Source organism: Pseudorasbora parva, chromosome 22, assembly GCF_024679245.1.
Source record: "Pseudorasbora parva isolate DD20220531a chromosome 22, ASM2467924v1, whole genome shotgun sequence".
NCBI classification, from domain to species: domain Eukaryota; kingdom Metazoa; phylum Chordata; class Actinopteri; order Cypriniformes; family Gobionidae; genus Pseudorasbora; species Pseudorasbora parva.
Window position 1 is genome coordinate 39,849,251 of NC_090193.1, and position 20,707 is coordinate 39,869,957.

The window sequence follows — 20,707 nt, forward strand, 5'->3', positions numbered from 1 at the left end:
CAACACCATAATCCCATTAACAAATTGATGTTTTAATGCTTTTAGGAAAGCGAGTCTGAAAATAACTGAGAACTTGTGGCCTACTTACAGTCTGACAGTTTCGCCTGGCTGCACTTGTGTTAAGAGTCAGATTTAAAAAACTACAGCACTACATAGGGACCGCTGCTCAGTTTGAGTGAATTAGCGCTCCTGTACTTTGACTTTCCACATCATTAAATAGTTTCTGTCTCTTTACAGTGCTTTAGTTCCTCGAGCGTAGAGTCGCTCGTCCCGAGAGCAGAACGTCAAAGGATGTGTCTCACTGACTTATTAACTCCAGTAATACTTCCAGTTTAATATCTCCAAACCTCAGTGATGACCAGAAACATCTCACCCTTCGACAGCAAACCACAGGGGAGGCGAAAAGCCGCCTGTGCCATTGTGTCGCCGGGAAGTCAAATGTGAACGTTCGCATGAAACCTGTTGATTTTACGAAGTAGTTTTTTTTTATTTCACACTGAATGAAAAATAAAAGGTGATGCTGATTGGTCAATACAGTGGATTACATCACAGCATAACTCCAGTAATCAGTGTAATATTCCTCCAGTGTAGATCATCTGTTCTCTGTGTGAATATATAGTAAAGTGTGATTTATTCCTGTGATCAAAGCTGAGTTTATCATCATTACTCCAGTCTTCAGAGTCACATGACCCTTCACATCACTCTCATATGAGGATTATTATCAATGTTGAAGAACAGCATTTATTTAAAATAGAAATCATTTGAAACATAAATGTTAAACGTCATTTTTCATCAATGTAATGCATCCTTGCTGAGTAAAAGTATCACTGTACTTTCATGTTTTACCCTCTGGTGCTCCTTTTTTGTGCATTTCAATTAAATGAATACCATATTTTAGCTTGGTAATATTTATATTTAATATTTTTAGGGGATTTTAAGAACAAATTGTTTATGCAGTAGCTACAATCCATTTGATAACTTTTTTAACTTTTTATTTTTTTATATTTAGGAGATTTTATGGAATTAAACTATATGTATTAATTAACCTTTTGAGCTTTTTATTAATTTTTTGAAGACAACATGTGGCAGATTATTGCAAGTGAAAACGTGTATTTATGAAAAATGCACCAAAAAATATTAAACATTTTATAAGAAATACATATTTTCCAAAACCTGTTTAACTCTGAATCAAAGCCATGCATCTAAACAAACCGTGCACCAAATTTGAAAGCGATATCTAAAATAAAAAATTAAAAAGATCTTTCAGTGAGTTTGTTTCGCAGTATCAAGCATTTCCACGTTTCACGTCAATTTCCAAAGTGCTCATTTTCAGAGAAGCACTTGCGTGATTTAATTTCAGGACCATTTTACCTTTTCAAGACATGTCCAGAATTCTTTTGTTCACAAAGCAGGTGCCAAAACCTTTAGTACCATTCCGATGGTGCAAAATTCAAAAGCAAACCTAAACATAACCCCAAAAGACAAACATTTGAACAGAAGTGTAAACCAACCATTGTTTATACGAGTGCTGCATCCCGTCAGTGATGTACAAGGAAACACAACTTAACTCTGACACCGTTTGAATGTCAATAATTAAGTCTAGTAATCAAACTGCAGAGTTTAAACAAGTGAAAATATTGTGAAAATGTGAACTTTAATGAAAAACGCACCAAAATACTATTTTAGATTTTTATATGAAATATATAATTTCCCAAAACATGTTTAACTCTAAATCAAAGCCACACATCTAATCAAGTTATGCACCAAATTTGAGGTTGATAAGCCAAAAAAAAAGAGTTTTCATTGAGGGTTTGTTTGGATGCAATGCCAAGCGTTTAATTCATTTCCAACGCGCTAATATTTGACCTCAAGGAGCACGTGTGATTCTTTTTCAGGACCATTTTACCTTTTTAATTCATGTCCATTGTTTTTTTCAAAACCTTTACCAAGTTTAGTACCATTTCGATGGTACAAAATTAAAAAATTAAAACGCAAACCTAAACATAAGACAAACATTTGACCAGCAGTGTAAACCAAGTGCTGCATCCCGTCAGTGATGTACAAGGAAACTAAATAAAAACACACCTGTTAACTCTGACAGTGTTTGAATGTCAACAAATAAGTCTAGTAATCGAACTGCAGAGTTTAAACAAGTGAAAATATTGTGAAAATGTGAACTTTAATGAAAAACGCACCAAAATACTATTTTAGATTTTTATATGAAATATATAATTTCCCAAAACATGCTTAACTCTAAATCAAAGCAATACATCTAATCAAGTTATGCACCAAATTTAAGGTTGATAAGCCAAAAAAAAAGAGCTTACAGTGAGTTTGTTTGGGTTCAGTACCAAGCGTATCAACACTTCCAATTCATTTCCAACGCGCTAATATTTGACCTCAAGGAGCACGTGTGTGATTCTTTTTCAGGACCATTTTACCTTAAGTCATGTCAATTGTTTTTTTCAAAACCTTTACCAAGTTTAGTACCATTCTGATGGTACAAAATTAAAAAATTACAAAGCAAACCTAAACATAACCCCAAAAGACAAACATTTGACCAGCAGTGTAAACCAACCATAGTTTATACAAGTGCTGCATCCCGTCAGTGATGTACAAGGAAACTAAATAAAAACACACCTGTTAACTCTGACAGTGTTTGAATGTCAACAAATAAGTCTAGTAATCGAACTGCAGAGTTTAAACAATACTCTGCTGGAAAATGTCCCGTTTTACACCCCTGACTCATTGACGCATTTCTTTTGCTAACATCCCAATGTTTATAACGAACAGCGTACAGTAGTAATGTTTGCGTGACGTCGCACATCCACAACCCAACTTTTCCCCAGTTTAAAGGAAACCAGTATAATGAATTTACTTAAGAAAACTCTCCACGGCACGTCATGTCTAAGGAACATTTCCTTACTGATGGCTTATTTTCACAGCCTATAATTATTGTGCTGGATCTCTAGTTGGTGTTTTCTAGGCCAGTTCTCATCACACATCTAACCTAATTTGTCTGCACTAATCAGTAAAAGTGTAGAAGTACAAGCGCCCTGTCAGATATTCAGAGATGGTCTCCACATCACATGCTGTGAATTATTAATATATGCAAATGCAGAGCTTCGACATGCATAGGATAAATCCCTCCCCAACCTCAATGCCACACACAAGAACAAACAAACAGCAGTTTTCGTAAGCGATGACAGTCCTTGTTTTGCCTGATTTTGGATAAGATCCGAATGTTTTGCCGTTGTTATTCCGAACAAGTCTTTGTCTACGGATGAAGTGCTGTTCATAGTGTCTTTTGTAATGTGAAAAATGATAGCGGCCCACCTCAGAGATCTCGGTTTCAGGCGGATGCTATCGACTTACTGTGTGTTCGCTTCACTGGCTACAACAAATGAAGCTGGAGGGATGGCACACCGGTCCGATGTTTGCTGATAAGGGAAGACACGAGACACACTATCACTGACTTCAGTCCGCACGAACCTTCAGTGTGTGTTAACTCTGAGCTACTTCTGTCCTGTCTGTCTGTCCTATGAAATAACAACAAAAAAAACACTTCAAAATAGGTGAGCGACAGATGGCAGACGGCACATTTAAACCTGCTAAATATTAACTAGAAGCTACTGTTCGGTGTCCGAGCTGTGTGCAAACAGAAGCATGTCAGACCGAATGTTTGATTAAGTATCAGGTGTTAACAGAATCAAATATATAAAGGGATAGTGTTTTTTGTCCATACAAATTAAAGTCAATGGGGTACAAATAACTCATTGTATGGACAAAACCAGAATGAAATATATATATATGAATATATAATATATATATAGAATATATATATATATATGAAATATAACCATGTTTTGCATAAGAAAGAGACATACAGGTCTGGAACATGAATGCTCTTTTCATTTTTGGTTGAGCGCTCCCTTTAAAGCTGATGCATACACACTTTTCAATGGTAAAATACTTTCCCATAGTCCAGTTTAACATTCAAATTAACAATGTTAATTTGGGCTTATGGTTATTGGCAATGTAGTGTTTAACAATGTTAATTTGTTAAACAAAACATTAACTATATTAATTTGGACAATGTTAATTTGCGCCTTGTAGTGGAATCAAAACATTGACCTTTTTTTATAAATCGGGAGCGAACATATTTGTTAAAAGCGTACGTACAGCAACACGGATGCTAGTCCCACTGAACATATGAATTCATTTTAGGAAAGATCCACACAGACATTTATGTTTGTGTTTCAAGTAGGGATGCACCGATATTAACATTTTGGCCGATACCGATAATTGTAATATTTGAAAGCCGATAACCGATATATTGTCTGATCAATCTAAATCAAGCAATTCAAAACGATCATGGCGGACCGTGCCTATCAGAAATAAATGAACCATTCATCAGCTTTAATATAGTAATATTACATTTTCTTATATCAGAACGATAACCTTAAAAAATATAGCTGCAAGCAGCAATTATCGGGGACAAACACAAAAAGGAACAATGTGTAAGCTTGACTGGGAACTTCAGCAACAATAAGCATTATTAGCATTTCTTTTGACCACAAGGTGACGCCGCCTCAAAACTTTGAGTCCCTTCAGGGCATGGTCCCGATGACACATACAAAGTTTCGTAACGTTTTTTTAAATACAGCATTTTAGGATCAAGTCAATTCAATAGTCAATATGGGTAACATTTGATTTGGCGTGATGCACTGAATCAGAAGTTTTAAGATTTTTGGGCAAACCATTAAGAAGTTATAAACAAAAAAGGCACATTTTCACAATGTCTGACCAGTAGGTGGTGCTGTGGGATGACATTTGTGGGATGACAAAGCGTTGCGTAGATATAGCCTCACGTCCAATTTGGCACGATCTTCGTTAAATTTGTTTGTGCGTTATTCGAGAAGGCTTAGGTATTTCAAAGAGCTTTTGATAACTCTTTACCAGCATGGTTTGTAGATGATCTGATTAAATTTATGAAAATTGGACAAACCTTTTTTTTGTTGTTGGCAGGATCGAACATTCGAGTCATACTGAACCAAGGAATCACAGAAAAAAGTTGAGAGGACTTTGTCTAGGCCTTATGGCACTAGAGAGATTGAATTAAGCCCTATTCGGACGGGATTAGATTAACATGGGGACGTGGGGGTAAAGTCATTTTACCTCAGGACGTCTGTAATATTAATGGCCAATTCGCACGGGATAAGACATCTCAGTAAAACTAGCAGAAGTGGGAGGAGTAACTCGCTTTACGCGCCTCCTTGACGTCATGTGCATATGACGTTACCATTATAACGTGAGCAAACACAACATGAGCGCCAGTCTGAACTCCATCTCCAATATATATGTGTTTTAATAAACAGTTAGGTCCAGTCTAACGATTCTGATTAGATTGTGTTGGTAATAGACACTTTCCTAGAGCTAAAATAAGTGTTGTGCCTCTGCTGTTGATCTTCTTTTTGCGTTAAACGATATGCGGAAAATACTGGACGTTTGACACAGATTTGTCCTAACACCTATAACGCAACCGAATGCTTCAAGCGCCTTCATGCTCGCAAAATGCACTTTTTAAAAAACGTTTAAACCGGAAATGACAGAATTTTACCGTACATTTTTACAGTGGGTCTATTGGAACGGGATTAGTATTACCCAAGGCCATTTTTCCGGACCTTTTTACAGAAGGTAAAAGTCTCTGTAATCTTCACTGACATTGTCGGTAATGATTACCGAGATGGCACATTCGGACGGGACTAAAATCACAGAGAACCTCTGGTAATAATTACTTTACCCCCACGTCCCCATGTTAAACTAATCCAGTCCGAATAGGGCTTTAGAGACTCCAAATTTGCTGTGGTGAATGTTTGGACTGGATTAGTATCAGTGTGCCAAATTTCACAACTTTTTACCAAACTGTTCTATTGGCTATTACCAGAAGAAAAACAAGAAAACTGACAGATACAAGGCCCCACGACTGCAACATTTGGTGCTTGGCCCCTCATGAACATATATTGGCCGATGTATCGTTTCAAGAGTCATTCCAGACGCCAAATTTTTGCAAACGCTCATTGAGTAAATCTCAGGGTTGTACTTAAAACGTAAAAGTTATTCTTTTGCATTTTTGGCGCTTCAGGCCCCAAACATTTGCACTTTGAAACCCATTTTCAAAAGTTTGCCTTTTCAGGCCCCCATAAAACACTGTCGTCGTGTAAATTAACAATCAAACGTTAAGCTGAAAACGGTGTGTCAATGTGACGACATATCCAGGTCACATTTCACCCCAAACTCAAATGAACAAAGTTTTAAATAAAAGAAAATGTCTTTTTATGGCTCATTAAGATCATATTCACAGAAATGTACAGTGTCCCATTGAACTGAATGTAGGAACAAATACATTTGTTGTTCCGTTTTTACACACAGCAGCTTTAAACGAAAGAAATGACGCACTGAGCTTTGAACAAAAGTGTGTAGCGCTTTTATAATTATTAATATCAAGTCCTTTACAAATAGTCACCATGTACAGCAGCCGTTTTTGCATGGCAAGGTTCACAGAGTTCCCAGAATTCATCATACATGTGCTGTAAGCCCTTACGGATCCGTCTCCCATGCCGAGACAGAGAGCAGATATTTCTGAGATATGTTCAGATAGAGATCAGATAAGTCTCTGAATTAAAAAAACAAACATCTTTGAGCTCAAACACAAATGCATTTAGTTACGGATTAGTTGTTTCCTTTTAACTGGCATGAAGTAGTGCATATCGAGCGCAGATTAACTCAGGCATGGAACCAAAACAATGTCACATTGTCATCACAGACGGTGCATCATTTTTTAGCGAATGCTCATTGAGTGAATCTCACGACGGCGCCAAGTCACATTCCACCCCAAAATTTAATTCGATACATTTTGCATAAAGAAAACTAAGCCTATTGGAGAATCATTACGTTTGTGTTTTTTGCATTGTAACATTTTCATGATGATTATTAGTTTCCATTGATTCTAATTATAGTTTTTTAGTAATCAGAATCAAACTAAAAACTAAATAAACATTTCTAACACTGTTTGCTTTTCTTTATAACCGCCACGATAAGAACTGAGATGGCTTAATTTAACAATGCAAAATGGTTTATTTTGGGCTGAAATATTCTGAGATTCACTCGATTAGCATGTCCTATATATTCAGCTGTTAATATTGATGCTTCTGAAGAGGTACTACAAACCACATGTCATTTTTATTTCCAGTTAGGGTCGTTTACTTGTGGATAACGAGATGATAATTACCTGCATAGGGAGAGAACATCATGTTGCATTTATACTGAATCTACACACTGCTAGAAGAGTAACAGCTGTAAGTAAACCTGCTCTAGTCCTGATCTAAGTGTGTTGCTTTCCCAAAAGAGCACTAATCGTTCGTATGTTTGTTTCCCAGGAGTAGTCAGCAAATCAAATGAGTTGCCCTGCGGATGGATTTGCGTGCGAGTGTGTGTCAGTCTCTTGCACGGGGCGGCTGATAATATTGTTGCGTCGGCCGAGAGCGTCGAGGTTGTCCGTCTCCTCCTCTTCGAAATTCAAGGGAATTCTCATAGTAAATGTCTTCGTCATCCTGTAAAGAAGTTACCAGGACATGAGTGACTAGAGTTGCTGATAAACGCATCAGAAGACAGACTGCTCTTTAAATAAATACAACACAGCCTAAATGTAGATGCGGGGATTGGAGCGTGCGCCTTTAATGCATATGAACATTTTAGCAATTAAAGGGTTAGTTCACCCAAAAATGTAAATTCTGTCATTAATTACTTACCCTCATGTCGTTGGACACCTGTCAGACCTCCGTTCATCTTCATTGACACCAATGTCATTTCCTCTCTCAAGACCCATAAAGGCACTAAAGACGTCGTTACAAAGCCCATCTCACCTCAGCGGCTCTACAATCATTGATGAAGAGGCCAGAATAGAAAAAAACTAAATAACGACTTATATAGTAATGGATGATTTCAGAACAAAGATTCGAACCGTTATGAATCAGTGAATCAATTCATGATTCGGATCGCGTGTCAAACAGCTGAAATCACATGACTTTGGTGATCCGAATCATGAATCGATTCACTGATTCATAACGGTTCGAATCTTTGTCCTGAAATCGGCCATCACTATACAAGTCATTATTTAGTTTTTTAGCGCACAAAAACTATTCTGGCCTCTTCATAAATGATTGTAGAGCCGCTGTAGTGAGATGGGCTTTGTAACGACGTCTTTAGTGCCTTTATGGGTCTTGAGAGAGGAAATGACATTGGTGTCAATGAAGGCCTTTCTGAGCCATCGGATTTCAACACTAATATCTTCATCTGTGTGTGAAGATGAGCGGAGGTCTGATGGCTGTCTAATGACATGAGGAATTAATGACAGTTTTCATTTTTGGGTGAACTAATCCTTTAATAGTTGGCGTACTCTTTGCTGCCTACATAGGGAACTGTCTACTAAAGCAACATACGATTTGAAATAAAACTCACATAAATAATGCTCTACATTAGGGGTGTGCAATATTGACAATTATATCTTGATAGTTTCTGGGATTTTACTGATAATAATAATGCTAAGTGTGTGTATTGTGGTGGTAACTTTAGCTGGTTTAGGACTGCCGTGGACAGAGACGCTTGAAGGTTTTTAACTCTTTCCCCGCCAAACACGGAACTTTCCGTTTAGGGCTGCACGTTTTCAAGTGTTTCATTAACCGTTAACCGAGGCCCTTAGCGGTTAATACTCGGTTAACCATAGTGTGCGTCAGGGTTATTTTTAGCTTATTAATTTGACGACCACCATCTCCGTAGTGAACGCGCCTATAGAGAGAAATGCACATCATGGATTACCTAATCAGAGAGTAGCCTATTTCTTTTCGTTTTAAATTGTTAAAAGACATTTCAAGTTTCTTAAGATCTATTTCATGTCTGCGAGGCGTACTCTGAGTTTCGTTAAATTAGGATGAGATGCGCTCCAGTTTACGAGCAATGCGAGTGGCCGCGAGGGCGCCTGCACGATTAGAGCATGTAACGTTAGTAAAATATGCAGCCGAGAATGATTCACACAGACAGCGGTTGACTGAGCCTCTCCCGGCAGAGAGTTCAAGCATCTGTGGACTCGTCCCTTCAGCTCTGGCCATCTTGCTTTCAGTCCGCGATCAGCTTTTTTGTTTTCTTCATTACAGTTAAAGTAACGTCTGCTTTTCTCTAGTCATTTACAAGTTTCTCACTTCAAACTTTCTTTCTTCTGCTCCGTTATGCACAGCGCGCGCGGCTCCCGCTCTGCTTCTGCCCTAATGCGACTTTTAGTCCAGTGCGACGTTTGTTATTTTCCTCTTCATGACGCATATTTTGACTGATGCGACTCATACTCCGGAGCGACTTATAGCCTGAAGAATGCGGTAAGCACTGCATTGCAATACTTGAATTTTGCCCCGTCACTCTCATTTTTAAAGTGCTCCCACGCTTTCTTTGCCGGCTTCATTGCCCGCTTAGAAAGCTGGTCATGACTTCTTCTTGTGGATATTACAAATGTCTGGGAGCGCTCTGGCGGTCTCTAGGGGTGCAAACATATATTACAACTAAATTCAAGGCACGTCATTGAAGCCACTTAACCGAGCAAAATGTTTCACTCGGTTACGCAATTTTTAACGGTTAATCGGTCAATCGGTTAACCATGGACACCCCTATTTCCGTTATTTGTGAGAAAACGCTTCCAGGCCAATAACGGAATTTTCCAGGTTTGCGTGTTTTCACTGTCGGGCGCTAGGGGGCGCTATTGCGCATCTTCTGAATGAGTACTGAATCTCCTGATCAAAACACACGTGAGGAAGACGCAGTGAAACGAGCGTTCGCATGTAATCATATGCATATTAAAAATAACGTGATCCTCCTCATTAAACAGCATATGAATCAAAACTGCCTAATGTTACTGAATGAGATGTGGACCCAGGATGAGCTCCAGGACTGTGTAAGCATTAGGGGTGTTGATGGACTCGATCTACTCCATCTGTGTTTGATCATCGCTCTGAATCTGATCTGGAAACAGTCTTTCACAAAAATTTGATTTTCTCAGCTTTTTGTTCAAAATGTTGCTTTTTTTATGAAACCTACCCCTATTCAAGTGTTGATAAAAAAAGGAATGCATGAAGCTAGAATAAAACGATTTTTTTTTGTTTAAAAGAAGAGGGTCAGATCTTTATAAGGTTGATATAATGCATTGCATTAAATTTTGGTGAAAATTGTCAAAAACCCTGGCGGTGGCTGGCAACTTTTTTTTAAAACGCTGGCGGGGAAAGAGTTAATATTATTAATTTTCTATGTAATGGTCAGTTCACAGCAGAGATTGAAATCTTTTCCAATAAGTTTACATTGATTTTTTTTGCCATTTATGGGCATTTTGTCAACTAATATTTACATGTATTCAAATTCTTACACTTAAATTAAATTCGAATAATAAAGACACAATAGGGCTGTTATCAAACAAATTCATCTTTTGGAAACAGATTCTGCATCTGAAGTGGCATTTAAATCATTTACACAGACTGTCTAATGCAGGTCGGCTGAATCATTCGTTCAACCAATTCATTCAGGAATGAAGCAGCTGACTGTCTTAACGAGTGAGTCATTGAATCATTCATTCAACCGATTCATTCAGGAATAAAGCATCTGACCGTCTTAATGAGTGAGTCATTGAATCATCCGTTCAACCGATTCATTCAGGAATAAAGCATCTGACCGTCTTAATGAGTGAGTCATTGAATCATCTGTTCAACCGATTCATTCAGGAATGAAGCATCTGACTGTCTTAACGAGTGAGTCACTGAATCAATCTTTCAACCGATTTATTCAGGAATGAAGCATTTAACCATCTTAATAAATGAGTTATTGAATCATCTGCTCAGCCAATTCATTCAGGAACGAAGCATCTGACTGTCTTAACGAGTCAGTCATTGAATCATTCATTCAACCGATTCATTCAGGAATGAAGCATTTGACCGTCTTAATAAATTAGTTATTGAATCATCCATTCAACCGTTTAATTCAGGAACGAAGCATTTGACAGTCTTAACTAATGAGTCATTGAATCATCCGTTCAAGCAATTCATTCAGGAATGAGCGAGACATTGGATCAGAGTGCGAATGTGCTCAATAAAGTGAGGGATTTTCCTCGATGTATTAACGTAGATGAGACATATCGCACACCCCTACTCCACATGGCCTGACTTCCAAAAGTTTGACATGAGCATGCTTCTAATAGCTAATATCACAATGTATTAATCAACATTGGGTCAGTCTTTGTGCACTCTCCTTCAACTTCTGCACAGTGCATCACTGCCACATAGCGGTCTCTTCCATCTTAACGTTCACCTCACGCATGCGCTGTTGTACACACACACGGCCACAAAAACTGGGCTGCATGTGCGCTCGAACCGTCCCGATAATGGAAATTATGTCACGTGGACAGTGTGCAAACCGTCACGAAACGTGACCGGCCGAAATATACTTCGGGCTTAAAGGGTTAGTTCACCTAAAAATGTAAATTCTGTCATTAATTCCTCCCCCTTATGTCGTTCCAAATCCATCAGACCTACGTTCATCTTCTGAACAAACATGAAGATATTTCTGATGAAGTCCGAGAGCTCTCTGACCCCTCCATAGACAGCGATTTAATGAACACTTTCAAGGCCCAGAAAGGTAGTAAAGGCATTGTTAAAGTAATCCATGTGACTCCAGTAGTTCAGCCTTAAAGTGGCCATCTAATGCCATTTCCTGCATTCTGCCTTATTTACACTGTTCAAGAGTTGATTCTCATGATAAACATGGACAACATTAAAAAAAAAACAAGTTGGACGTATGAGTATGGAATATTTCTGTGCCAAATACATTCCTTCAGGATTGGGAGTTTTTTTCAAACTATGGCCCTGTATGACATCATAAAGGGTATAATTCCTTATATGGGCACTTCTACCGGATGCGCACACACACACACACACACACACACACACACACACACACACACACACACACACACACACACACACACACACAGACACACACCACCCAGAGCAAGAGTGCGTCCATCGTCGAGCTGGGTTCTGGTTACTGGAGCCATCAGTGGCGCTGGCGTTGTGTGTTTAGACACGAGATCAACAATGTCAGAAATTGTTTTTTTGGTGTGAGGGAAAGATCACCTTGTTCAGCTTCCCAAATAACCAGCGTTAAGGGAACAGGGGATGCATTTTGTGTTTCTGGAGTTCAGCAAGTGTGTGTGTTTGTTCCCGGTCATGAGTGGGATCCGCAGGCGGGAGAGAAACGGCATCAAATGTGTGGGTTTTGATGGCAATCAGCGCACAATCGCATTTTTATCTAAATAACACCAATGTATAGTGAATCAAGATTCATCCAGGGATTGTGTGTGTGTGTGTGTGTGTGTGTGTGTGTGTGTGTGTGTGTGTGTGTGTGTGTGTGTGCGCGTGTGTGTGTGTGTCTTTAGCTCCGCCCACTGCACGCCTCCACGGACTCGGCTGTTTTCAGATAGAATCGGTACAGTGTATCTGTCTTTTATAAATATGATAAACTAAAGACTCTTGTGAGATAGATATGAAGGATCAACACTACTCTATAGATACTCAAGATTAACATGAGACTGGCAGAAACGGTGTGTTATGACCCTTTCATTTTATGAAGCGACTAGAAAAACAAAAAACAACCAAAAATAACTAATTTCAACAATTTCTTCTCGCCTGTGTTGGTCTCTTAGGCTGTTGACACGCGTGCGTTGTGGTGCTCATGTGAACAGCGTCGGCCAATGGTAAGCCGGCATTCTGGCTTAACTCTTACGTAACTCGGAAGTCAACGGAGCATGAGACTGACACAGACAAGAAGAAATTGTTGAATTAAGTCTTTTGCGCACAAAATTTATTATCGACACTATCTATTATCGAATATTAAAGGAACTGTGTGTAAGAAATGTATTTTAATTTATCATAAAATGGCCCTGATATGTCTCTAAACATTAAGAAATCATGTTAATGTCAAACACTTCTATCCCTGCCAACAGTAGTCCGGCCAGGATATTGTCATTATAAAGTTGTTGTTGCAGCCCTCAACTGATGTTGATGATGATGTGTTTTGGCTTGAAGCTCCGCCCTCCACCTATCGACCAATCACAAAGTCAGTAGTGTTTCAGCATCCGGGTTGCCAGATCTGCTCTAGTTACCACAGCTGCAGATCCAGTGGCGTAACTTTGTTTTAAAAAGTGGGTGGGACATAAATTGCGTATCATATGCACGCGAAAAACGGCGTACGTCATTTTTATACGTCAAAATGAGCTTTGGCGTGCATATGGTACGCAGTTTTTCGCGTGCATATGATATGCACTATATGGCGTATTAAGGAGGGTAGCATTGCTGATACAATGTTATATCAGATGTAAAATATGTACAATAACAACTGCAGAATCTTTTTTATTAAGATGTCCGGAAATCAATTAAATAGTTCATTTATTGATATAGATGTTGTTTAATTATTGCATCTAAACACAATATAGCGTTGTGCCAAGATTTTTCACGTGAATAAAGGCATATAGATTTGCACACTTTGCTTATAATCCCTGGTCTAGTCTGTTAAACTTGTCAGAAGTTCTCGTTTCTAATCTGCCCTCGTAGCCTATTTTTTCTCTCATCAGAACCGAATACCATCAGTGGTTGTACATCAAGAGCAGGAACTGTTTTTGTGCGTTTTGTTTCGTGATCTGACCGGAACAAATAGAAAGTCTCTGCAACGGCGTTAAGCGTTAGATTACAGCGCTCGTCTGTGTGGAGACTGCAGGAGCCGCGAGAGAAATCTGCTCCACTGATAACAGCGGCAACGAGCGATCGCCTCTTATTTAACAAACGAATGTAATTATACTCTTCTAGTTAACCAGAGATGTTGTGTTTGTTTTAGTTTGGTTCATCCGTGAAGCAAGATGTTTTAAAAAAGTGGTGGGGACATGTCCCACCCGCAAATTACGCCTATGTGCAGATCTACAAACATTCCTGCTGATCCTGCAACCTCGAGTCAGGGGGAGGGGGAGACACCGCTCTACAGTCATTTAAAAGTGATTGCAGGACCAGTTTTGGCCACAATCTTACATACACTTCCTTTAAGGTTGAACCACTGGACTATTTTAACAATGTTTTACTTCATTTCTGGACCTTGAAAGTGTTAAGTAAATCACTGTCTATGGAGAGATCAGAGCTCTCGGATTTCATCAGAAATACCTTTAAATAACTATCTAAATAAATAACGGGTCTGGATCGACATGAGGGCGAGGAATTAATCACAGAAGTTTAATTTTTGGGTGAACTCACCCTTTAAAGGATCTCAGGGGATGCTTACCCAGACATCCATGTGCAGAGGTTTGATATTGTGTAGCAGAACTTCTTCACAGTTGCCGTAATCACTGAACACGACCACAGCCGTCGAGCCCGAAGGGTGGACGGCGTCGATCCTCGCCCGATAAAACTGCCACGAATATGCAAGATGTTAGACAAGCACACACAATGGATAAAATGCGTATAATAATACAGTTTTTTCTCAATTGCAAAAACACTAAACCCTATTGTCTGAACCAAATGCTCAGTTGCCTGAACCCACTGATTGAATCAATCACTCTTTTGCCAAAACCATCAGCACTTTTCACCTGTTTAGACACAACTTGCCAACACATTTTTCATTGTGATGCACTCGTGCTGCATTATGGGGAGCACAGGTGACAAAAGTCAAACGCAATTAAACACAGATGTCACCGCTTGAACACCACTCAAAAGTGATCACACTTGTGGCTAATGATGTAAGGGAACATATACAGGAAGCCCTAAAATGGATAGAAATCGGAGAGGAAGAGTACTGTACACAACTGGCAAACGCATACAATTTCTTTTTTTGTACAAGTAGGGTTGGGAATCGTGAGAAATTTTCCGGTTCTGGTTCCGATTCCGGTTCCATTAAAATTATTAAACAAATAGTGGTAAAGGAAAAAGGCACAATACGCAACTTTAAACAATCCTTTTTGTGTTTATTACTTGCTCTCAAATGAATTTAGTGAGTGAGTGAGTGAGTGAGTGAGTGAGTGAGAGAGAGAGAGAGAGAGAGAGAGAGAGAGAGAGAGAGAGAGAGAGAGAGAGAGAGAGAGAGAGAGAGAGAGAGAGAGAGAGAGAGAGAGAGAGAGAGAGAGAGAGAGAGAGAGAGCGAGCATTATTTAAACTCATCGGTTAACCGGTTTCAACCGGCTAATGAGGCTCGGTGGTCGGTGAAGAAAATGTTTAGTTTGGATATGCTCCCAGCGCTTCGCACACACAGTGCACCAGAACCGTTTTCGGAACCGACACTCAGGAATTTCGTGCGGTTACGGTATTTTTCAAAAATCAGGATCGGTTCTGCATAAGAACCGGTTCTCGGTTCCCAACACTTTGTACAAGTGCTAAATGCAGTTTTTTTTTTTTGCAACATGCATTTAGCTTACAGTGAACAATTAACATTTATTTCTCCAGCTTCGTGTCCTGAGCATTGTGTTTTCTATTTTTCCTACATAGTGTTTAGTGACTGTTCAGTAGCGTTCTTAATTTTGATTGACTCGGGGCCCGATTTGACAACATGGTTCAGTTTTGAGCAGAGATTGAACTGTTTTGAGGTGAAAGTTTGGTTTTGCAAGAAGAGTCTGAGGTTTTGTGAATGTAGCTTGAAAATTGGGTTTTGTGTTCACAGAGAAAAGGAGAGCAGCTTTAGCTTAGTCTTAGCAATCGAGAAAAACTGTAATAATAATAATAATAATACAAATGACTGACCTTATTGTCTTCCCAGTAGAGCGCGAGACACTGGTCACCAGCTTTCCAGTTCACGTAATTATTCGTGTCCTTTGGCTGCCTCTGATCTTTGATTGGGCCGGATCTCTTTCTGGGGGCGGAGTTATGCGTGTTGGTCTGCTTTTGAGGCTGCGGCTTGATTGGCCCCGTCCGTCGGTGCTCTAAATCGCCATTAGAAATCTGTGTGTTTGAAACCCCGCCCACTTTGATTAACTGGCCCGATCCTGCATCCTGCGAAAAGTCTTTTTTCATTCCATCTTGGGAACGCTCAAAGAATCCCGAATTTGGTCTTTCTGGCTTGCCTTTCCTTCTGTTGTTCGCCTCGTATCTGCCTTTAGGATCTGAGCCGGATGCCGAAGGGTGTGAGGGTTTGGGTGCCACGGGTCCGTTTAAATGGTTTTTCCTAAATGAAGCTGGATCGGACCGTCCTGTCCCTTCCTGCTCTTTCCATCCACCATTTTGGGGTTCCTGCTGGAAGCCCTTCGACCCACTGTGTTCCTTTCCTGGCTGATCCCTGGACTTCCCTGTCGAGGAAGAGCTGGTGTACGAGGAAGATGCACTTCTAGCGTCTTGACTGTCGTTCTTCCATCGCTCGGATCCTCCTCTTCCTGTTCGCTCTCCGTCCCTCCACTTCTGTGGCTGGGAAAAGGCAGAAGAGGCTGGGCTGGGTTTAGGGAAGTCTCCGTCCCTCTGGAAACGTGGAGGCCTGTCGTTCCTCTGTGACCTTCCTTCGTTTCGAGGAGGGTGTTTGAACGGGGCGGCATCTCTGGATATCTGATCGTTGTTGGGGAAAGTCATCTTACCTTGGTGGTCTTGTAGTGATGGCTGGTTCTTTGACTCTAGCGGGTTAATTAGAAGATAATAATGGTCATTTAAAATGTGATCAAATAAAATTCAGGTTCACTGTGCTTGTTTGTAAGGCTTCACAATTTGGCCAACATTTTGATTATATATTGATTGATTATATATCAAAATGGCTATAAAATAACAATAACAAACATAGCTGCAAGCAGCAATTATCGGGGCAAAGCAAAACAGAAGCAAATAAGGAAGCTAGCAGCAGGACCAACTGCAAACATTAGTAAAGATATTTGGAGACAATTTTACGCAAAAACGTTTAAAAAACAAAGACATTGTAGTATAGAGAGTTATACAGAGAGTAAGGGGCCACCATGGTGCAGTCCAACCACTTTTTGTGTCCTCCGAATGCCTTAATACATACAAATTATGTGAAAATATCTCATTTCGTTTAGGCGTTATAGACTTTGAGCATATATTTATGAGCATATAAAAAATAACCCACACATGACTTTGATTGCATTTTTTCCACTTACCATCAAAATTGACATTTGGCCATTAACATATACAACCCACTATGATTTCGATTTTCCTACGGTGGTTTTGTCTCGATCGTACTAAACGTTTTGAAGATATTTGGGAAAGTTGTTTAAACACAATCACATCGTTGCACAAACCATAAAGTGAAACCTAACATGTTTAATATCGCTGGACTCGGCAAGGATTTAGAAATCTAAGGAGATGACTCGCATGAAAATAAGTCAACCAAATCTAAAGTTATAATCATGTGAATATTTGATTTTACCATTAGGTGGCACTGGCTAAAAACTTCTCAGGCTCCTTCAGGGCATTGCTGCCTATCACCCAAATCGAGTTTCGTAATGATACGCTAATGCGTTCATGAAATACAGCTTTTTACTACATAATTCAAAATGGTCAACGTCCAAAATGGCCAATATAGAAAAACAAGGTATGCCACCACAAATCTGATTTTTGGGCAAACTGTTCAGCAGTTATAAGAAAAAATAGGCATTTTCTATTACCGGACAAGTAGGTGGCGCTGCACCGAAACGCAGCATGTAGCCTCAGGTCATGCTTGTGGTGACGTATACAAAGTTTGGTCTGAAAACGATAAAGCGTTGTAGATACTGTATATAGCCTAATGTCTATTTTCGCAAATGCTACGCAAAAGCTGTTTGGCAAGTTATTCAAAAACTGTTCAATGGATCGACTTCTTTAATGTATCCCACAACTTTTTGCCCGCACGGTGTGCAGATGATGTGGTTACATTTCAGTGAAAATGGAAGAAACCGTTGAGGGCAAGTTAGAAAAAGTAGGTTTTTCCACAAAATTTAAAATGGCTGGAAAATATTTATGACGGAAAATTACATTATAGGGAACAATTGAATCGTCATGAGCCAAGGACATTTTTAGTCTCTAGTATTAAATAGTCTCTAGCTCTTACGGTTAATTATGGACATTTTGGAAAGGTGGTGGCGCTAGAGAGATTAAGTTAAAGACTCCAAAATTGGTGTAGTTAAAGTTGGGCCAGTCCTCTATCAGTGTGCCAAATTTCATAACTTTTTACCATACGGTTCTATGGGCTGCCACAGACTATAAAATAATGCAGTGTATAACCCCTTTAAATGACATAAATGCTTATAGCAGTTGCAGTTTGATAAAACATCTTTGCATACGCTTTAATCATTTATTAGTCAGAACTGTTAAACAGAGACAGTAAACTATTAGGAGCTTGGATATCTTCCCAACACTGTCCTCCTTTCACCAATTAAAAAATGGCAAATATCAGCCGGCCACTAATAGAATATTTCAATGACTCAAAGATAACTCAAGCTCACTGAATAGCCAGTAGTTTTGCATATCTTAAAGTGTCTTGAGAGGCGCTGAATGCATTTAAATCACCTTGTTGAGAAATGGAAGAAGTGGAAATAACCCATTCATTCAAAAAACCCAGACAGTCTTTTCATGGAAATATCACATAATTAAACGCAGGACGCAGTGATAATGTGGCGTGCTTTAAAAGCACAAATACAGTTTCAGGTCATTCTGACTCCATGTTAAAACAATGGCACCGAAAGAGCGGAAGACAACAAATGGTTTCTCCACATATTAGCCCTGTCTGTTTTCTCCTAAAGCCATATGTCAGGCAGAGCTTACCAGCCGCAGAGACTTATCTAAAGCTGACTAATAGAAGCGCCTTCATTTGGGACTGGCCATCTGTTTGATGCCGCACGGTTCTGCTGCCAACATAAGAAGAGATTAAAAATCCTGATACAATGTTCTCATTATTAGGACTTCTCCCATTGCACTCGCAGCAGGAATGAAGCAAGCGATCGCTTACAGTAATTAAAGCTAAATAAACTCACAGGCCGATCACAACTCCACAACCAAACTGGGTCTTTTATCATCTCAGAAGAGTTTATTATGCAATAATAACCAGCTAGCTACATTATCCCACTTTTAGCACATAAATAAATGAGAAATACTGGAAAATATGTGAAACGATGCAGAGATATATAAGTGTTAGCTACTTTAGAAAGGCTGGAAAAAAAAGTTTCAGTGTTTAGAATGGAAAAGTCTGAAGTAAAGCCTTAACTGAAATAAAATAAGTTGAAAGGCCTACAAATAATAATGGAATACTATTAAATTTAAGTAAGTGATAAAACAAAAAACACTAATAAAAGTTACATAAATTTAAATTAAAAGTAATGTTTCTTTCCTTGTTGGATTCTCAAAGTGATATATGATAAGAAACTATGATATAAATTCGATACTTCGTTGGAACCCTGTATAAGAGTACATAAACAATACTAAACACTGTTACTATTTCAATAGGACAAAATAAATCACATAAACGTCGCACACCTGTGTGTGATAGGTGCGTAGGAGAGCAGGAAAAAAGTTTTTCATGCCTGAGGAAGATCGAAAGATCGAAACGTTGCAATGAAACAATAAATCTTTTTAATTGCGAGTTGATAGTGTGCGGGACTTCTCCTTTTCATTTGATAATAGGACAAAATAAGCCATGATATTAGCAAATAATAGCCCTAATATTGGCCATATTGTAAAGCACCACAAAAACATAAAGCTAAAATAATTGTGATGTACCGTCAATGGAGAACGTTCCCATTTTTGACTCCAGGAAGTCGAACAGCGTGCTGGGCCCAGACGGTCTTCCTCCTGCTTCCTCATCCTCGTCTTGTCTGGAGCGTCCCCTTCCACGACCCTGTCCTGTCACAGAACAAATAAACTGTCAGATCAAAAGACAACTGTGGCAGTGAGCTTGAGGAGCCTGGTTTGGTGATTCGCTAGTTATTTTTTGCTTTAATCAGGCTCTTGTCCGTCGGGCAAGTAAAATTCTTTTTCACTTGTCCCTTCAAAAAATCCAGTTGTCCCGGACAAGCGTTAATGTCGAGCCCTGTATTGCCTGTTTTTGCTCTATTTCACCAACTAAAGTAGTTTACAAAGCCACAGGCCTGTTTTGCATCTCTGAGCAACACACAGTGGTGTTTCGTTACTGAATGAATGAATCAGTTGAATAAATGATTCAATGACTCGCACATTAAGACAGTCAAATGCTTTGTTCCTGAATTAAAGGGATAGTTCACCCAGAAATGAAAATGTGATGTTTATCTGCTGACCCCCAGTGCATCCAAGATGGAGGTGTGTTTGTTTCTTCAGTAGAACACAAATGAAGATTTTTAACTCCAACCGTTGCAGTCTGCCAGTCATAATGATGTGAATGGGTAACAAGTCAATGAGTTAAAAAAAAATGCTTAGACAACATGAACTAAAACCCTTCTGCTCCTGACGACACAGTGATGTCTTAAGACACGAACCGATCGGCTTCTGTGAGAAAACAACAGTATTTGTTATTTTTTTACCTCATATCAGACGAATCTCTACAGTGTTCCCATCCGTCATTACTTCTGTCTGATATGGTCATGTTGTCTAAGCATTTTTTTTTTTTACTCAGACTTGTTACCCATTCAAATGCATTATGACTGGCA

At 39.2% G+C, this 20,707-nt stretch overlaps 1 protein-coding gene across 3 annotated transcripts in view; it reads right to left on the bottom strand.

Annotated features, from left to right (window-relative positions):
• Window positions 1-462: 462 nt before the first annotated feature.
• tdrd3 (tudor domain containing 3) overlaps window positions 463-20,707 on the bottom strand; it is a 48,553-nt gene continuing 28,308 nt past the window's right edge. Inside the window, exons 10-13 of one of the 3 annotated variants that reach the window (XM_067431057.1) lie at window positions 19,806-19,928; window positions 15,861-16,717; window positions 14,413-14,538; window positions 463-3,534 (exon numbers count right to left, since the gene is read on the bottom strand). In XM_067431057.1, coding sequence (XP_067287158.1) covers window positions 3,505-3,534; window positions 14,413-14,538; window positions 15,861-16,717; window positions 19,806-19,928 — 1,136 coding nt within the window. In that variant the 3' untranslated portion in view covers window positions 463-3,504. Of the gene's footprint in view, window positions 3,540-6,464; window positions 7,614-14,412; window positions 14,539-15,860; window positions 16,718-19,805; window positions 19,929-20,707 lie in introns of those variants that run through there. The other 2 variants (XM_067431058.1, XM_067431056.1) reach the window with 2 other exon arrangements.